This window comes from Notolepis coatsorum (genome assembly GCF_963971535.1).
Source record: "Notolepis coatsorum genome assembly, chromosome: 9".
Taxonomy (NCBI): Eukaryota; Metazoa; Chordata; class Actinopteri; order Aulopiformes; family Paralepididae; genus Notolepis; species Notolepis coatsorum.
In genome coordinates this window covers 111,064,470-111,086,109 of record NC_140173.1, presented here as the reverse complement: position 1 = coordinate 111,086,109, position 21,640 = coordinate 111,064,470, and the positions used below count along the sequence as shown (strand labels likewise).

General features: G+C 40.9%; 1 protein-coding gene across 2 annotated transcripts in view; it reads right to left on the bottom strand.

Annotated features, from left to right (window-relative positions):
- Positions 1-263: 263 nt before the first annotated feature.
- The window catches only part of macroh2a2 (macroH2A.2 histone), a 37,009-nt gene continuing 15,632 nt past the window's right edge, over positions 264-21,640 (bottom strand). For both annotated transcript variants that reach the window (XM_084321294.1, XM_084321295.1), the window contains exons 4-9: positions 19,865-20,056; positions 19,409-19,513; positions 19,214-19,313; positions 17,734-17,823; positions 1,550-1,724; positions 264-913 (exon numbers count right to left, since the gene is read on the bottom strand). In XM_084321294.1, the coding sequence (XP_084177420.1) occupies positions 748-913; positions 1,550-1,724; positions 17,734-17,823; positions 19,214-19,313; positions 19,409-19,513; positions 19,865-20,056 (828 nt within the window). In that variant the 3' untranslated portion in view covers positions 264-747. The remainder of the gene's footprint in view (positions 914-1,549; positions 1,725-17,733; positions 17,824-19,213; positions 19,314-19,408; positions 19,514-19,864; positions 20,057-21,640) is intronic.

Here is a 21,640-nt window from a genome sequence, read left to right as displayed (position 1 = left end):
GTAGTTCTACCGATCCTCAATTTTCTTAATTTTTTCTTATTTATGTAAGCCTGGGGGGTATTCAGGATGGCGTGGAATTGGGGAGCAGGGGTGATGGGTGGGGTACTTACTGGAGTGTAGCAATATGATTTCATGTAATAATTTCTTGTGAAATTTGATGAAATTATTATTTGATGAAATGCATCTACTGTATCTGCACCCCTTTTTAATAAAAAATAATTATAATGCTATATGAAACGAGTAGTGAAATTAAGAGCTCAATCTCCACTGTAAAACATCTGGGTTTTTATTTCAAAGCAGAATGAGAAACACATTTCTTCTTAGTAAACCAACTGTATCAGAAACTACAGAGGAACTCTGGCTGAGGGGGGGGGGGAACAAAACTGTCCAAAATGTCGTCTTTGTACATGGAATGTAAAAACAATATCGGTAAAGCAATAAAGCAGAATGTCAAGCTGTAGGGATTAAGTTAATCTAGTCTACAAAGAATGCAATCTCTTTAAAAGGACAGTGTATCATAATTGTATACAGTACTTCACTCACAAACATCTTATTTTCTTGTTTTTGTTTTTTTATGCATTTTTTTTTTTAATATAATGCCTACTGAGGCAAATACCACATCAAAACCCCTACTTGCAATTACCCTTTTATCTACACCAGCTGCGAAAAACATAAAACCATCTCAAAATACAACTGCGACAGTTAGAAAAAACACCCCAAAAACAAGCGTCTCACAGCTCCTCGTCCTCACTTGGCGTCCATCTTGGCCATTTCCTGAAGGTATATTCCGATACTCTCGCTGTCAAACAGTACAAAGTAAATGTTTTTCAGGGAGGAGGTGGTAGCTGACACAAAATGGTTGGAGATGGCCTTGAGGATCAGCTGGGCTGCTGTTTGCTTTGGGAATCCGTTCCTGTATCAGTGAGAGAGGTGCATGGATGAGGCTTAATAAAGGGGACCTACACCCAGTTTTAGAATTCATACATGCTATTCCTTTCCTATGGTCTCTCCCGAATCCAAAAACGAGTGCTAGAATTCAAACTTGTGATGTCGTCAGGTATAAAGAATGAAGCCACCATATAAGCAGCATTTTGACACAGTACGCAGAACTTTTAGTCCCAGGAACTACTTTTCAAGGAACTAAAACGCTCATTGTTGTCTACGTTTCCACCACGGTCAAGATCAACAAAGATCAAGCAAATGAGTCCCCTGACGTATGACCAAGGTCTCAATCAGGCCTTCCAGTGATCAGATCTGATCAGATCTTCGTGCCCATTGTTTTCATAAAATACAATAATAATAATAATAATTTCCCCAGTATCTATCCAGCCAGATAGTTTTCGTGTGATTTGCCTAGTTTTGTTGATATCTGCTGTGGAGATATGTTTTCACTCCAATACAATGGAGCTGGGTTTGTGGCACTCCAAAGCAACGTCTCTTCTCAGAAATCATGACCTGGTTACTCAAGATAATCCAGTTTCAGTTTCATGTAGGAACTATTTTCTATCGAACTACACCCCCATAAGTATTAGTGTCTGGGTGGGCTCACCTTCCAGCTGGAAGCGATGGGAAAGCTACCGATTTCAGTTTCTTCTCCTCGGCCGCTGAGAGACAGTTCTTCACGGTCTTCTCCAGCTGGTCCTCACACTTCTCAGAGCCCCACTGGGGGACGTTGCAGTGGATTACGAAGCGCGCCGCCATCCCAGTGGCCTGGCTCACCGCCACTGCAGGGGACAAACGACACACGGAGACATGAGCAGGTCGATTTCCAAAGGAATGCCATGCGGAACGTGGGCATAAACGGACTGAAGCGGGAACTCACTCCTGCAACTCATTGATGCTCCACCATTCGGCTTGACTTGTGCCCATTATTCACAGTTGAATGCGTGCACCATACAACCATGTCTACTCAACTAAATATCCTATCGAACAAATGTTTGAGGAAAAAATATATTTTTGTTAATGATATTTTATATGGAGACGGTAGGATAATAACAATTTACTAATTGTAAAGCGCTTTTTGGATAAAAGCGCTATATAAATGCAGCCATTTACCATTTAATGGCATATGAACAAATTACCAAAGTGCTTGGACAGGTTGTTTCAATACAGAGCTACAATCAACGGCTCGCATCCCTGCCAGGGAAATGGAAAAAAGGGTCAAGGTATTTAATAAACAAATTGTTTGCAGACCCTATATTAAAAATAATAAAGAAAGAAGCATTTTATATAAAAGTATTCTGTACGACAACTAATAAAGAAACTTGAACTTGATTTGGGGAGATTTTCAAACAATATTTCCAAAAACCTTCAATACAGGATAGTCTGAAGGCTAGGCTACGAGGTTATTTAAGACAACTTTCAGTATCCCGGTTAGTTCTTTATTACAGTAGGTTTTGCATGGCACATTTTCTTTTTAAATAATTTTTGTGAAGTTTTCAGCTCATCAATTGTCAAAAAACCTTCAATTCAGAACTGCACAAATTATGTCCAAAGCAAGAAATAATGTACTGCCAGGTAATATTAAAAGAATATTTAGGGATCGAGAGGGAAAATATGATTTAACCTCTTAACGTGCAACAGCCCGGCCCCTCTTGAGGACGATTGCCCACCGGCGTAACACACCACTTTGGTGACCTCTAGCGGCTCGGGTGTGCATATATTTTAATACAATATAAAGCCCTATTTGTTGCCTGTCGATTGCCATTTCATCGACAAAGTCCGTTCAGCGGTTCTCGAGTTACATGCCGATGTGTGAGGCATGCGCCGAAGTACATGGCAGACTTTGCTTTTTTTCGAATACCACCCGCGACTCCCGAGGCTCTACCTCCGTCAATCATTTGGCGATCTCCAAAATTATTGGACAGTGTTGTAACCAACGAGTCTGGCTTTCCAATGATACCCGACATGGGAATGAGAGAATCAGGGATCTAGGTCAAACGTCACAAGCACAAACAGGAAGAGAATTTTTCGCGGAATGCATTGGAGTCAATAGTATTCTGCAGCCTTTTCCTAATCACTCATTTCTGAACGGATATTTATTAAATTTGGACATGTACTACACAAGACTTCAGTTTTTTTTTTAAATACTACTTCTGGACTACTAACTACGATAGAAAAATGTGAGTAACAAGTTTTTCTACAACTCAAGTTTAGACCTATGTTACTCTATTTCATTAGCACTAAAAGTGAATTTATTTTATTGTAACAGAAACTTCAGAATGTCATCTTTCAAAAGAGACCAGGCTCATGCATGTGCTATAAGTATAGATTATAGTATATTTTTTTGCCATTTTAACCTGTTAAGAAGGAATTATCATTTAAAACAACCCTATGTCCGCACTACTCTTAACACTTTGAGTGCCAGCCACGAGAAATCTTGTTAGTTCATGCCATGCGTTGAGTGCCAAGAACGAGAAATCTCGTTATTTAATTGTTATTTTTTTAATTATCTAGCGCCTCACGTTACTATTGGGGATCTATCTGAGCTCGAACAGGGAAAATGCCGCCCCCTATCATCTCTCCGGATGGTATTGCACCCATTGGATTGGACTGAATGAAATGGATGGGAAAAAAAGAGTCCGGAATCCACATTTAACTTGTCAGGCATGTAACCGGAGACGATCCCATTCATTGCTGAGCCTCAGAACAGCATGGAATATCTGTTTCCAGTACCCAGCGTTGGATCAATAAACGCGATCGATATTTGGAATGGCGATCAGGAATTGGAATAATCTTTTTGGAGAACATCTGATCTGAGGTAAGGAATATATTTTACCAGTCTTGGGATAATCAGAGCTTTTTTCACCTATATCTCAGCGTGTCCCATATGTGTGTGTGTGTGTGTGTGTGTGTGTGTGTGTGTGTGTGAGTGTGTGTGTGTGTGCTGATCAGGAAATAAGATAATCGATTTTCAGCCCGCTTCTCTAGCGTGCATAAGTACACATATACTATCGATAATCTAGCGTTTATTTGAAAACGATTCATAAATAGGCAGAAAAATTTCAATGTGTTTTGTGTATTCCACTAAAGCGTGATTCCTGCAGAATCACCTTTTTTTCTGGAAGTTTAAAAAACGAGCGTTTTTCAAAATGGTATAAAACAGAAATGTACAGATTAAAAAACAATCCGTTTCGACAATGTTGACTGCAAACAAGTCATTGATAAGCGACGGGTGTATTAGACACATAGCCATAATTTAAGATATAGTTTATGCGTTCGCAAATGTGCTCGCCCTCCCATTGACTACAGCACCGGCACTCAAGCGCTAAATCGTGCGCCCCCTGCTGGCTGTTAAAGGTTTGTGTATTTCAGTTTGTGGTGTAATCCTGTGGAATGGCTTAGAGGAAGAAACAAAAATGAGCAAGAACATTGTACAGTTCAAAAATAGATATAGGAAAACTCTCATTGTTGAGTAAAAAAATTAGGAGCTCTAACATTTTTATTTTATATATTTTTATTTCTATTTGGGTTCTTTTTTATTTGTATATTTATTTTGTTTGTTATTTTAGGTTTGTAAGAGATTTTGTTTATGTATGATATTGTGAGAAAGGGGCCGGACTAGATAAGAATTTGCTTCATTCTGCTCCTTCTCAAACTAATTTGTTTATCATTTAATGAAGAATGTAAGATTTCATTTTAAATTTGTTTCTTTAGTTTATAATTTGTAGTGTTTTTTTTTTTGTATTTTATTTTTTTATAATTTTTTAAACAAACATATAAACAAACATGACAACACACGATAAGATATACAAGTAGGGCTGCACGATTTTGGGAAATAATCTAATTGCGATTATTCTGACAGATATTGCGATTGCGATTTGCGATGCGATTATAACATATTTAAAAAAAAATTTACAAGAAGAATGTTGCTGCTTTCTGTAGTCGGGTCCCAACTGCAAAATTACTGTATTACCCTGTATTATACACTTTTACTATCATGTAGACTATTCTGCTTTGTGTTTACATGTGATGTATTGTATACATGCACATTTATTATGTTCTTGTGTGATGTATCGCACAATTTATTGCTGTGATGTATTGCAAATGTTATTGCTGTCATCTTGGCCAGGTCTACCTTGCAAAGGAGATCTTGTATCTCAATGGGACTTCCTGGTTAAAAAAAAAAAAAAAAAAAAAAAAAAAATTAATTGCAGGCTTGGCGATTTGATAATTGCATCATTCCAAATCGCGATTTCGATTAAAAAACGATTAATCGTGCAGCCCTATATACAAGCATTAATTAACAGTGCACATCCAATGAAATCACCAATTAGTTAAATGTCTTATACAGGATATACCCCTAATACCTGCTATCTAAGGGCCCTTTCTCACTCACCCTATTCGTTTCTATTTCGTTCCGTTCTGGCCTGTTCCGAGATCTGATTAGAACTCCCCTCCCCCCCTCTCCCCCCTCTAGTTTGCGTACACACTGCAGTCTTGTTTCATTCCGGGTTCTGTTTACGGTTTGCCTTTTGAGCGTTTACGCTTGCCGTAGGTGATGATGTCACGTTCGAAAATGTAAACACAGGAAGTGTTAACATGGCGCTGGAACTGAATGCTGATATAAAATGAATAAATAAGCAATAAATATGAAGTTATATTTGAACCTCTGTTGTCAAGCCTTGTCAATATAACCCACCCCATTTTATCACGAATGGATGGTGTTGTAGAGTTCGCTTTTGAGCGTTTCCCAGGGCTAACGCTAAGCTAACGGTTAACGCTAGTTAGCTTAGCCTAGTCTAGTATAGCCTGTAGCACTTTCTTTTCAGCAAAGAACGTGCAATAAACAAAACGGATACATTCACTGTGTGTTCTGCCTGTCATTTGTTGATGAAACAAAACTAACATCAACACAAGTGACCACCAAGAGCGGATAGTTTAGTCTCAAAAAAAGATCGGTGACTTTTGTTAGCTACATTGTTAGCTGCATGCTAACGTGAATGGAAGATGCCATTATAACAGTATAGCATTGTGGCTAGAAGCTAATGTTAGCTCACGCTAGTTAGCCAGCACCAAACTGATGATATCGGGAGCCTTCAGTAGCTAGATAACATTAGAGACAACACCGTGTGTATTAAACAACGGTGAATAGATGACTGGGCCATGTGTTTAATGCTTGTTAAGATTGAAAGAGGAGCTCTGAGCTAACAGGGTCTGATAGCTAACGTTAGCCAGCTGCTCATGCAATCGCCGAATCGGTAATGCTAGCAGAATGAATGGATGTAAACTTTATTTAACATATTGCATATGGGTACAATACAATACGGCTCAATACAAACAATTGTTAAGGGAATGCAGACTGTTGTAGCTTGGACTGGGGTCCTTATAACAATAACTTCATGTTTTGTGTGTGGTGTTATCTGCCCAAAATTCAAGCAAGCATGACAGTAACGACGTTGTGTGTGTCACGCCCCCCGCACCCGCACGGCGCGATTCCGAGACCACCTAATCCAACTGATCCCGTTCAGCGGGGGGTGAAACGAATCAGCGCCGTTTCGCATCGCAAAAGGGGTGAGTGAGAACACTCCCCCCGTGCTCCGGGGCGGTGATTCGATCTCCAAACGTGAGTGAGAAAGGGCCCTAATACCCTACACACATATGCTCTAGCTCGTACCCCCCCTCCCGGACCCCCCATTGGATAATCCATCCATTATCCCTCGCTCCTAACCAGACACTACCATTATATGCTAGCTTTTATTCTCTCCACCACTTCTAACCACATTGTCATTTTGGATTCATTGAGACCCAAAATTCTTGCTGTAGATATTTCTTGATAAATCGCATCGAGATATGTAATAATCCAGACCTTCCGGCACATTTTTTCCGGTTGAAATCGTGAAATCGTGATGCTTTTTAGCCACTGTGATACCCGATAAAACCAATCTCTTTAGCTGTGGGTGTACTGCACACTCAAAAACATCATTCAGCAGTAATACAGAGGGGTGTACAGGTATATTCAGAGTTAAGAGATTTGATAATTGCTGGGTCACTTCTTTCTTTCTTTTTGTATTGTGTTTTTATATGGTTGATTGTTCGAGATAAAATAAACTCAACTCAACTCTTTTACGTTAGGGTCCCACTGTTGACGACAATCTCTCTGTATGCGTCTCTCTCTCTCTCATGTAGCAAAATAGGGATGTGCCTATCAGTTAAAATGTAACAAAAATCATCACTGATGCTGTACATGTGATGGGACATCACTCATATTAGCATTCAGGGGGGGGGGTTGACGACTAGTGACTGCAATACTGTGATTTTTCAAACACAATCTTAAGTCATCCCAAGTTTACTTCATGGGATCTGTCTCGACTGCAGCGACCATGAGATCTGCCATCCTTTGTGCAACAGTGTGGTCCGCAGTCTGTTATCGGTTACTTACGGCATGATGTGATTAATGGAAGAGTGATGGTAGAGCTTTAAGAGGATTCTCAACCATGAACTGGTAAATAGAAATAGTTTCCTTAGCTGGCGTTTCTTCTCTCTGGAGTCTGTGTACCAATAACTTGTACTCCATTTGAGCTTGTTCTGAATTGAGCAGGTACCACCTGCCACACCCATTGAAGGAAGTAGCCTTGTTTTTCAATGTGTATATAATGTAAATATCGGTAGATGACAGCATCTGCTATTACCGGTAGATCTCAAATGAGGAGGACAGTATTAGTGGTGTGTGCTTTCAAGTTAGACTGGGAAGCCACAGGCTAATTGAGCCATGGGCTGGGCTCCAAGGTCGGGTCGGCAAGTTCGTAACATCAACAACTGATAGCACTGGTGGGGGAGGTTTGGTCAGAGAGCTACGAGAAAAAGGGGCGGGCCCCCGTTGCTAGGGGAAAGACGTTATGAGATGTGAGTTTCTTCCGGGGTAAGTTAGACTAAGACACGAGGCGGAGGCGAGTAGACGCGTTGACAGAGACTTTGAAACGATCCCTCCTCCCCTCGCAGGGGGGGGAGGAAGGGAATGCCATGGCATCGCTAGCTTCGGCTAACAGGGAAGGGTTTTTGGCTAACGAGGCCTCAAACCACCATTGGACTAAAAGCAGAAGAGACGGTAGAATAATGAATTTAGTTTTTCTTCAAAGACTGTTCAAGGAAATTACAGAATGGTTTACATCTTGTAAGGGGCTATGTTTATGAAAATAAACATCACGATCTGAGAAAGTAGATCACGTTGCCAGTGTCGAATTCTTTACGAGACGGATTGCATGGACGGGGTGATACAGTGTGTGACAGCCAATGTGAGATAACCAAGTATTGATGACAAACACAACGCAGATGAAAGTCACAGAGGAACAGGTGACGAGATGAGATTGGCTGATTACCGGAGTATCCAACACCATGCACGCTACTTTTCCTCCCTCCTGTGGTGTGTCTAACCTGGATATTGTCAATATACCTTGCTCTCTGGTAGACACAGGGTGCTACAATAATCATGTTACATGCTGGTATTTGTGTTTAACATATTGGACGCCAAAAACGAGTATACTCGTTATTGCCCGCCATGCGTTGTGCGCCAACGAGTTAACTCGTTTTTGGGATCAATATTAAATTTTTTCGCCATGGCATTCAGAATTCATCCAGCCTCCCTCCGGGACTGCAGCTGAACCCTGTCTGATATTGCAACGCCTCAATACCGCCGCCTGGTGGATGATCGGGCGAGTTACACTCCATGCCAAACCGGAAGTGGCGCTGGTGCATCGAGGAAATTCCTCCGGCAGTAATATCTTGTAACGTGGGTCTAGATACACACTCTAGTGCATGGGATCGCTTTCGAAACTCAATAATCTATATGATTTCGGCGTTTATTGCGTCATACAAACGGGAAATGGATCTAGCAGATCAACGTCAAATAATTCGAATATTTTTCCTCCAGTCTCATCGGCGAACGGTAAGAGGAATATAACAATATTTTCAGCCCGATTGTTTATTAATTTCACTGCAAACCATCTGATCAACATATCAACCCATACTAAATAAAGCCGTTACTGACGATCAAGGAATTATCAATGACCCCCCCCCCTTTCCTTCACGTATGATGAAGCATAATGTATACCGATCATATACATTTGAATTTTTGAATATAGCGTGTATAGGAAAGAAACGGCAATCGATAATCTATCATATGCGTCAGGGCCTATAACTCGCGTTTTGGGAATTACTGCAGAAAACCTTAAAAACATACTTATATTCTCGACGGTATTAACACAACAATATGAATGAAAAAATATAACGTTCCCACATCCGGAACGATAGATACCCGATGTTGAATGGGCCATAGTAATGTCGATATAGCTATAATATTTAAAAAGTTATAGCCCTGCAAAGAAGGTAAACATCTCCATAGGCAGGGCTGTACAGTGCGAGATATATGTCGCACGTGCTACAGCAACATCCGTCTGTGCGATGAATGGATTTACTTCAGTAGTACTGGTGCGATAGGCATTCGGTTCATATCGATCCTCTTATTTTGAAAATCCTGTGGCGGGTCTCATTTCTGCCCAAGCGCAGCTCCAGCCATAATATCTATGGCTCCGGCAGCTAGCAACGCTCAGCTCATTTCGATACTCTTATTTTGAAAATCCTGTGTGTCGTGACTCATATCCGCTCGGCTCCACAGCACACAACAGTACTCGTCTCAGTAGCAGCAGTAGCGTCTGGAACGCGGACATTGAAACAGAGCAAGGATAGTGTGGGTATTTCGCGACCCAAAACAAATCCCTGCTGTTTTATTCCGCAACGGGTCAAATGCATATAACATGCTTTGCAATCCTCGCCATTCCTTTATGACCATGTCGTGTTTAAGAACGGAATTAACGTTACGTTAGCATAAGCTAACAACAAGCTAAAACCCTGTTCAGAGCGATAGAGAGAGACATCAGAGGGGACTGGGAAGGATGGGGGGGCATTCTTCCTTCTGTGTGTGTGCGCGTTTGAAAAGAAGACGAGTATATTATATTGATACTAAATGTACTGAGGGTGGACAGAATCAGATAATGTTGATATTTAAACATAAAGAATACAATACATAATAAATGTATTCATGATCATCATGCAACATAAAACAATTGCAGGAACGGTTTGGGAGAGGAAGGGGGTTTAGGTTGCGTGTTCCAAATTTTTTTTACTTAAAGTTTAAAGCTCAATATATCAAAACGTGGCACTTTATAGTGAACAGGAGGTCTATTTGTATTAAAAACAATAAATAGTTTTTCATTTAAATGTCTGGAAGAGCTCAAATATTCTTTTTCAAATTATATTTTCTTAACTTTTTTTGAGTTGATCTAAATGTTACTGATTGTGTTAACACTTTGAGCGCCACTCACGGCTAATCTCGGGTTTACGATTGTGACGTTGAAAGCCACGTCACAGCTTTTCTGTTTTTTTTTTTTTTTTTTTTTATCGATATGAAATCATATTGCATCACGCGAGCCTACCGTTGGAGATCCAGGGGCCGCCGGCGATCAGATGTGAAAAAAGCGCCCCCTATCGTCTCCCAGATGGTAAATCACCCTTTTGGAATGGACTCAATGAAAATGGATGGGGGAAAAAAATATTCCAGTCCACATTTTCCAGTCCACTGATGCAGCCGGAGTTACCAGAGTTCATTCTGGAGCCTCTGAGCCGCGGCGAGCATGGGTTATACTGTACACACGTTGGATCAATATACTTATCGATTTTTTCGAATGGTGATCAGGAATTTGAATATACCATTTGGATACCATCTGATGTCAGGTAAGGAATCTATGTTATCAGTGTTAGGATAATCAGACTCGTTTTCATGGAGATATAAGCGTTTCCACTATATGTGATATGGCTGTTTCACTGTAAAAGCCATGAGGAAATAATAGCAGCGATTATCAGCGCACGGCACGAGCGTGCGTGCGCACACATATACTATCGACCATCTAGCGTTTATTTGAAAACGATTCATAAATAGACCGACAAATGATAACGTTCTGGAATATTCCAGTAAAAGGCGATTATCAGGGAATGTGTTGTTTTTTCTTCGAAACTGAGTGGTTTTCAAAATGCTATAAAAAGGAAATGAAGCGATAAAAACACAATCTGCTTTGCCAATGTTGACTGGAAAATGATTCTTTGATAAGCGATGGGCAGATTAGACACGCATAATTTAAAACATAGATTAGGCGATATTAACGTTACATGGGCCGTGGCATCAACGGGGTAAAAAGGAAAACACGGCCTGGCACTGAAAGTGTTAAATGGGCTTATGATATCATCTCATATCGATTGCAGGCACCTGCATTGTATCATATCGTGGCAGATATCGGCAAATATCGTATCGTTGTCCAAAGAATCTATATCGTATTGTGATGAAACTGGTGATTCCCACCCCTAGTAGAGTCCATACACCCAACACTAAATCCCATAATTCCTTACACGTAACGTGTCTGGCTGTGTGACGTCAACTTGTCAGCATGAAAATGACAGCCAAACATGGCACTGCAACTAAATAACACAAATACAATAGGCACATTTCTGACTGTTACAAATATAACACGTTTTATACTTGTGCTACAAGATTTTGGCCTGTGCTACAAAACTATCAACCTCTGTAGCACCAGTGCTATGTGCAAAAAAAGTTAATGTAGAATAGAATAGAATAGAATAGAATAGAAATACTTTTATTATCCCGTGGGAAATTAGACACTGCAAATCGCTCAACATTTAAACATTTAGACAGGACAGGTCACAAATTAGAATAATAACACAAATCAAATCAAGTTGCCTAGGATAAGAGTAGAGTAAAATAAAATAGGATAAAATGAAATGAAATGATATATACAAAAATAAATACAGTAAGAATATACTGAGCATACTGAGCATGGGGTAAACAATTTGGTTATAATTATACAGTATTGTATAATTAATTGTACAGCCCTGCCATAGGGTTACAGCACTGGGCATAAGGATGGGCACAATGGCTGGCAATTAGAGATGTCCCGATCACGTTTTTTTGCTCCCGATCTGATCCCGATCATGTGATTTTGAGTATCTACTGATACCGATATTTCCCGATCCGATCAAAAAAAAATTATAATTCAAATATTCTGCCGTTCTGCAGCTGGATACTATTGGTTTGTTTTGGCAAAATTCTTCTGCTCTGTGTGACAATAAATAAATGAATGATGATATGCAATTTAAAACCAAAACGAAGGCCTCAGTATGAGTTTAAGACGTGAACATGGTCATGTTTGTTGAATAAAAAAAAAAGTAAAAAAAATTAAACAGATTTTTTTTTGGCCGATCCCGATCTTCGGAAAATCACGTGATCGGCCCCGATCCCGATCACGTGATCGGATCGGGACATCCCTACTGGCAATCAAAGTGTTAACTAACTAGCTACAGACAGACATGTTCTGTGTACTTGTTGCACTCTGTCTCTATTCTCCACTTGCACAAACGTGCGGGCGGCATATCCGGTTACTTCTACCATGTGTAGACTTCTTCCGGTCCCATCACAATACATAGACTTTAGCAACTTTTCTCCCGTCAATTAAACAACTTTATCGTCACTTTTCTTTTTTTATTACGTTTAAAAATTATATTTTTGCTTATTAAATAGATTGTTGCATTCTATAGATTGTTGCATTCTATAATATAATAATACAAAAGTTTCATTATTTCTCTGTTTGAAGCCTGTCCACAACTCCGCAGTCCACACACATTTCCTTTTGTAAAACGTCAACACATTGACAATACTAACGATAAAAACGAATGGTGAACAGATTAGCGCGTTTTGAGGGATGATGATGATGATGATCAGGCAATGAAAGTTGCTGATATGTGTGAAGCAGGTAAAGATCAGAAAGTGAATAGCCTAATGATGATTAACACTTTAACTGCCGAAGGTTAAATTCATGATATACCATCCCTTGCCAGCTCTATTTGTCTATGGAGAAGTTCCCCTTCTTTGCACGGCTATAACTTTTTTAATTCTATTGCTAGATTGCCATTATTAGGGCCCATTTAATGTCCTATATGTATTGTTCAGGGTGTATGAACGTTAAACTTTTTCATTCACATATTCATACTAAAATATGGTCTAAAGTATAAGTATGTTTTTATCTTTTTCTGCAGCTTTCTCCAGAACGTGATGTATAGCTCCAAATGCATTATATTGATGATGAAATACAGTTTGATAGCGATCTGTGCCAGATAATAAATTTCAACTGGAGGTACTTCTAGAAGTTACTACACGTCATCTGATGTTGACCGGATGGGCGAGGGGGCATTTATAATTCCGTGGGAAACGTTATACCATTCATCTAATGTGGGTCATATGCTCATCATAGCAGTTAGTAAAGAAGACGTTAGAGAATAACGCTGAATCTTACCGTGGCTTCCTCGCGCCGCTGGACGATGAGCGTGGAACTGAAATATTCCTATTATGGGATGTAGAAATATCCGATCCTTTTCCAGGTTGTATAATAGTATATACGTCCAAATAACGTTGTTTATTGAGTTAGGGCGAGCGATCTATTATCCAGTGTTTCAAGATGGAGTCGCGGGAGCTATAGAGAGTGGCCGGACCACATTTGGATGAGTACTACCGGTTCAAAGGGTGACTTCCTGTTGGGCGATCTGCCGATCGGCCACCAGATGGCGCCCTTGAACCGCTAGAGGGTTGAGAGGAGACCAGCACTGTGTCTCAGGGCTGCGGAGGAAAAATATGATTTCGATCACAGATTTTTGAAATATTGATATTAAAGACGAGTTGCGGCGTCCTCGGCAACTTGAGCATGGCTAGGAAAGACGCCTAAACACGTTTTCGGCACTTAAAGTGTTAACAACAACAACAACAACAACGTAATGTGTAAGAGTCAAATAGCCTATGTGGTGCTAAGGGATCTATATCAAGTGGTTTGATAAAGGAAAGTTAGTAGCATTATGTAAGGCGAAGATGTTAAAGTCATTAATGATTCCCTATGTTATATAGAAGGTAGGCATGTCGGGAGAATTCTATTCTACATAGAAATAGTTTAATTCAGAATCTTTTTTCAATATTTCAAGAGGGCATCTGACAAGGGACAGGAGAGGGCCCATTCATGGTAAATGGACTGCATTTATATAGCGCTTTTATCCAAAGCGCTTTACAATGTGTTCCTCACATTCACGTATTCACACAACGACGGCGGAGGCAACCATACAATGTGCCAACCTGCTCATCGGGAGCAATTAGGGGTTAAGTGCCTTGTTGCTTTGGACAGGCTGCCGGGAGGAGCGGGAATCAAACCGGGAAGCTTCCGACTACCAGCCAACCGTTCTACCTCCTGAGCTACTGTCGCCCCTTGTTCATTCAAAGAGAACAAGAATTTTAATTGGAAGTAAACAGAGGAGCTTCAACAAAATCCTGTTCACAAGATACTAATGGATAGAGTACAATATGAGGAGTTTGTTTTCCCTATAGAGTGTTTGGATGCAAACTATGACGTTTTCTGTTGAATATTTAGGGATGTTTGCTTTGGCGACACAAACACAAACACAAGCCAAACCAACAGCATAGGATAACCTCCAAAGATGGCTGATGCATATAATGACTACGCCAGTTGATGAGCAATTCGTCCACCCAGCCAATCGGATAGCACTGAAGACACAGGAAAGGGAGAACGGATACAGCACTGTCCTCGGGCTAACAGACATCCTGTTAGCAACCTCCACACTAGCCCACTTTAGATTAAATGGTAAATGGTGCATTTTATCCAAAGCGTTTTATCCTTGAGAGGAGGAGGTTGTTCCAGCTCGGCTCCATTCTCCACTTGCACAAACGTGCGGGCGGCATATCCGGTTACTTCTACCATGTGTAGACTTCTTCCGGTCCCATCACAATACATAGACTTTAGCAACTTTTCTCCCGTCAATTAAACAACTTTATCGTCACTTTTCTTTTTTTATTACGTTTGATCTTTACCTTCACACATATCAGCAACTTTCATTGCCTGATCATCATCATCATCATCCCTCAAAACGCACTCTGGTGAGAAATTCGACACAAAAACCAATCTGCATAGAGAATGTGAAGTGGTCAGGGAGTTAGGCGGTTGCTACGAGGATAAGCCACCATCTGCAGAGGATTACTCTGGTTGACGTGTGTGTTGACAGGCAGATTTCTGGTTCTGGGTGGTTTGTTGTCTTGTTGTGGGGAAGGCTGCCACCGAAAATGTCATGACCGTCATGAGAGAAGATTCAACTGTTCTTTTTCTTCTTCACTGTTTTTGACATTGTGCAGTTTTAAAGATTTCACAATACAAATTGATGTAAGTGAACTTTCCAAGATGGCGACCGGAGTGTAACTCGCCCGAAATCCACCAGGTGGCGGTATTGAGGCGTTGCAATATCAGAACAGGGTCCAGCTGCGTCCCGGAGGGAGGCTGAATGAATTATGAATGCCATGGCGAAAAAATGAAATATTGATCCCAAAAACGAGTTCCCTCGTTGTTGGCACACAACGCATGGCGGGCAATAACGAGTATACTCGTTGCTGGCGTCCAAAGTGTTAATATCCTATTCAATGTCACGGAGCTGTATGTTGCCTGGAAAAGGCATATTGGGACTCCGAAGGTGCAGTACCGGCCATATCCTGGTAGTGGCGCTGTCTCGAGAATGCAGTAACCCCTGTTGCAGACCGGGTGTCACACTGAAAGGGCTTCGGATGGACTTTTCTGTTAGCCTGAAGCGAGGGCTTCACCCGATCGCATTGAATAGTTTTTGGGACGCCCAATTCATTATGCTGTGGAGGGTTATGGCTTGGGCCAAATGGACATATGATCTACCAGATGGCAATCAAATAATTGGAATATTCTTTTTGGAATCGCACCGGCCAAAGGTAAGAGCAATTTGACGTCAATTTCAGCTTGATCGTGCAAGGATTTCATAGCCAATCCCCAGAGTCAGCGTATGTTGTGGTAATAACGAATGCCGTTATTGGGAATCAATTAATCAGAAACGACCCCCCCCCCCCTTTCATGCATTCATGATGGAACATAATACCGATCATATGCATTTGGATTTTTAACTGTATCGTGTGTAGGGACGAAACGCCAATGGATTTAACGTTATTAGCGTTGCGCCTTATAAATAGCCTCACAGGAATTATCCCAGATAATTCCGATATAACACTCATATTCACCACGGTATAAAACGGGAACGTATGGATGGACATTTTTTTTCTTTTTTGCATCTTGAACGGAAGGTTCTTACTGTCAATTGACAATGATATTGGATCCATAGCTATAATATAAAATATAGATTTAGCTCTACAAAGAACGTGACGCACAGTGAAAGTTTGTAATGGAAAGCTGCCCTGACTACAGCGGGCCCCGTCTAATGGCTGGCACCCATTGAGTTAAAGGAACACGCTAACATTATGGGAAATGCACATTATGGGAAATTTCTTCTCTGTGCATTCCCTCACTTTTGTTCCCTTTCACCATCGATTTCGTTCCCTTTTGTCGTTGCTTTCATTCCCTTTCACCATCGCTTTCGTTCCCTTTTAGCACAATGAATGGAAGCGGACATGGCCGGTTAGCCTAGGCATTGTCCAACTAACACCTCTCCCGAAGGCTAACCGGCCATGTCCGCTTCCATTCATTGTGCTAAGCTAGGTTAACATGCAGCCAGATAGCTTTCTACTGAATGCACAGAGAGGTATCTATTTAGTTGTCTCTCTCTGGAGAAGACGGTAAGCTAATTTCCCAAAATGTTGGCGTGTTCCTTTAACACTTTGAGTGCCAACGACGAGAATTCTCGTTATTTCATGCCAACCGTTCAGTGCCAACGACGAGAAATCTCGTTATTAATCGTAATTTTTTTATTAGCGATTCCCATTCATTTTTCATCAATCTAGCCTCACGTTACCACTCGGACTCTCTCTGAGCTCGAACAGGGAAAATACCGCCCCCTATCGTCTCCCGGATGGTAATGCACCCTTTGGATTGGACTGAATGAAAACGCATGGGGAAAAGAAAATCCGGAATCCACATTTTACTTGTCAGGCATGTAATCTGAGCCGATTGCAGTCTTTGTGGTCCTTCAGAACAGCGTGGAATGTGTTTCAAGCACCCAGCGGTGGATCAATAAACGCGATCGATATTTGGAATGGCGATCAGGAATTTGAATAATCTTTTTGGAGAACATCTGATCTCAGGTAAGGAATCTATTTTACCAGTCTTGGGGTAATCAGAGCTTTTTTCACAGATATATCAACGTGTCCCCTATGTGTGTATGTGTGTGTGTGTGTGTGCTGATCAGGAAATAAGATAATCGATTTTTCAGCCCGCTTCTCTAGTGTGCATAAGTACACATATACTATCGATAATCTAGCGTTTATTTGAAAACGATTCATAAATAGGCAGAAAAATGACAAAGTGTTTTGTGTATTCCAGTAAAGGGCGATTCCTGCAGAATCACTTTTTTCTGGACATTTCCAAAAATGAGCGTTTTTCAAAATGGTATAAAACGGAAATGTACCGATGAAAAAACTATCCGTTTCGACAATGTTGACTGCAAGCAAGTCATTGATAAGCGACAGGCGTATTAGACACATAGCCATAATTTAAGATATAGTTTATGCGTTCGCAAATGTGCTCGTTCTCTCATTGAATAGAGCGCTAAATCGTGCGGCCCCTGCTGGCACCCAAAGTGTTAAGGGCAAATTCAAGTCCAGAGCATTTCACTGAAGCTTATCAGCCCCATCCCAACAGAGTTTGTCCTTACCTGACGCCACCTCCAGAGGTCCTTGTGCTTTCCGCAGCTCCTTGACAGCATCCAGGAACTCCCGACCGCCTGCTTTCTCCAGGGCGTTGCCTACACAACCAGTAGCAACAGGTAAGCATGACCTTACCACATTGATAGGTAGTGAGAAGTCTATTTTTCATTTGAAATCAGTCATTTGAAATCCAAAGTTTGCACAGTAGGCAATGCGCCCATGACCATTTATTGGTAAAGTTACCCCTACGTGAATGAAAAAAGGTTAAACCTGCACATTTACTACAAGCCACTAAAGTCTAATAATCACAATTCATGTCATTATTAAACTTATGTGGCTTTACCTTTTTTCATTGATGCTGTTTTCTGATGCCCTTGCTTGATATGCGTATAATTACTCTGTCTCTCTTCTTCAAGCGTACATGCATAGTGGTAACCTTCCCCATACATTTTCATTGGAGTATAGTGTGCAGACACAATTTTAAGTGTCTCGCACCAAGCTTGGATGCATGTGCTCTTCTTAAAGGGGCTATGTACTATAAATGTAATTTTTTCAGTCTCTAGCATTGTATTATAGTAATAGGAGTTCGTATCAATGTGTTTTAGTGTCTAAATACCATATTGGCGGATTGCTCTGTTTCAGCTCAGCCCCTTTCCTCCTCCAGTAAATCAGGCCATTTTGATTTGAACGGCCGATATACGTCATACGGCCGCTGGGTGATGCGATTGGCTCTGTGGTGGAAGCTAATGCCCGCCCCCATTCTACCTAGACTAGACAGCGAGTGGAGGAAGCCACTTCCTCAGCTGCGAGGCGGAGTGGGGCCCGTGCGCTCTGGAGGGAGAGAAAGGAAGAGAGAGAGAGAGAGAGAGAGAGAGAGGGGGCACTTGGGGGGGGTAAGTGCCCCCTCAGGGGGTTACCTCAGGGGGTTACCTGCCGGCCTCGCGCCACACACCCCCACCCCCTCCCTCTCTCTCTCTCTCTCTCATCAACGAGAGGGAGAGAAAGGAAGAGAGGGAGAGAGGGGGCCTTGTCAATAACGGCCTCTTTTTTTTTTCTCTCTCTCTCTCTCTCTCTCCCACCCCCTCCCTCTCTCTCTCTCTCTCTGCCGCGCGCGGACTCATCACCGAGAGGGAGAGAAAGGAAGAGAGAGGGGGCCTTGTCAATAACGGCCTCTTTTTTCTCTCTCTCTCTCTCTCTCTCTCTCTCTTCCCCCCCCTCCCTCCCTCCCTCTACCAGTGCAGACTGTGGACTGACTGTCACTCAAAGTGCTTATGGGCGGAGCCAGGCCATAACAGCCTGATTTCTTGAGGCTGAAAAATGATGGTTTTGAGTACTTGATTAGAAATATAAAACAATGCATTTTTTTGAAAAAAACCTTACAAATGTCTTCAATAGACTAACAGGAATTGTGTAAAGTTGCCCAAATAGTGCTAGGAATAGCAGTACATAGCCCCTTTAACAAGTTGAGAAGTAATAACTCCTACTCACCGACTCCTTCCTTCAGGTCCATCTCTGCATTTGTAGGATTAATGATCCCCTCCACCTTGATGGTTCCAATTTTGCTGATCTCACTCTCGGTTAGTGACAGCTGAGAACAGATAGGGTACTTTTAACAAAATGGCTGCCCCAAGTATTCCCTTAGCCTATAACACAGACAGCTTATCCCGGTGACAGACGTGTTACCTTTTGTCCGAGGAACAGGCTTTTAGCCGACAGGATGGTGAACCCGTCCCCAGGGCCGTCCTCCACTGTAGAGCTGGGCACGGCCTCTTTGTCATTTTCCGTGTTCTTTGGCAAAATCAAGAAAATATATTAATTTGACTACAACTTGTCTATCAAGAAAAATGGGAAATTTGATTACCACTTATATACAATATTTACAGTAATCCAGATAACACATTTCCATGATACATACCGTCAGTTTATATACTGTACTTTATTTTTATACTATATATATAAAATATGTTATATGTTATACAAAAAGAAAAATATATATACATACATACACACAATATATATATATATATATATATATATATATATATATATATATATATATATATATATATATATATATATATATATATATATATATGTGATTTTTCTGGAGCTAATTATTGTATGCCTAAGTCCACTGACCCTCGGCTTGCGGCCTGGTTTGCCTTTGCCCTTTTTGACGGAGGGTTTCTTCATCTTGGAGCGCCCCTCTCTCTTCTCAGGGACGGTCACCTGGGTGTCCACCTTCACCCGTCCACCCCTCTTCTTGGACAGGAGCTCTGGGTGAATACGAGGCAGGACACCGCCATTGGATATGGTCACCCCTCGCAGAAGCTGAGAGAGAAGACGCAGAACATACTGAGATACTGAGCTGAATCCTTGAGACGCAGAACCATACAAGTCCATTTTACGTCTTCAGGTGAACAATTATCTAAAGATGGTAAGTTAAGAGAGTTGTTTAGATTTATATAAAAGGTAGTAGAGGTTGAGAACATTTGGGTGATGTATCATTATTCAAACTCAAGATTATTTGGATTGACTTCAAACCTGCAAACGGGGTTAGATGATGAAGATAATTCAAAATGAACATGCTATGGTTCTTCAATTGAAGGGTTAAATTATTCACCATGTAGCCAGATAGTAGTAGCTATACAGAATGTGTGGCAATATTCACAATAGACTTCTAGGACACCAGTTAAGCCTAATAAGGGAATTCTGAAGTTGAGGCAGGCTTTCCCAGAGACCAGCACCTGATTATGAAAATGCCTTTTCCGGTGTTCAATTCTGAGATTCAGAATTAAAAAAATGAACATTGTAATGATGTCACAGTGGCTACTGGCCATTGAAAGTTATAGAGCTTTATCATTCTGAGATTGATAAACGTACACCTGAAAGAGTTAATTGTTGATTGATTTCTTGTTATTTCAGTGTCATGTACCAAGGTACCCACATGGGTTAAAAGACACTACATATAAAGCTGCAATGGTGTACAACCTACAATAAATAAACTGAAATGATTACTAGATTATAAATAAATAAGAATAATTTTAAACCATCCATCCAAAAGGCATTTGCAGAGATGCATCCCATTTGACTTTAGAGTGCATTTCTCAATTCATCATAAAAGGGTAAAAAAATCTAAAATTCTCGTTTTCACTTAATCACACAACAAACCAAGTCTTTCCTCCTCTGGGTACCATTGAATCCACCATGGATAATAATAATGTACCTGAACATAATTGTGCACAAAGCAATCTTTGACTTTTGGATAGATTTTTACAAACCATATGGTTCCGAGCTATTAGTTAACTTATTACTAATATGTATGATAGTATGATATTAAATGATTATTGTTTATTTTTTTAACCAATTTATTTGTTCAACAGACCATTAACCTCTTAAAGGAAAACGCCAAAATTTTGGGAAATTAGTTTATTTGCCATCTTCCCTGGAGTTAGACAAGAAGATACATACCCTTTTCTTCTCTGTGCGTGCAGTAGGCTTAGGGAACGCCCGCACCGTTAGCTTAGCTTCATCACTGGAAGTGGGGCAGTCCTTTACCCTGAAGTTCCCTACAGTCCCCTACAGTCACGAAATACACTCCAAATACAACTCCAAAACGTTCCTGTAAACATGTTGTGACCTGTGTATTTACCACGTGGAGAAATAAAAAGTAATTCAATTCGACAATTACGTTTTCTAAGCAAATATACTCGGAACTATTTTTTGCCAAACCACTCCTCTCTGCGCTCAGTCAGTGATTTCACGCAACGCAGTGATACTTTCTAACGTGACGCCATGCAGGCATAATTTTTACTTCCGGCCGGGGGGTTTCAAAATAAAAGAGCGACGTCTAAAGCACCGGAAATACGTTTATTTTGTACATTATCTAACGTTAACACGAACCTAAACTAACGT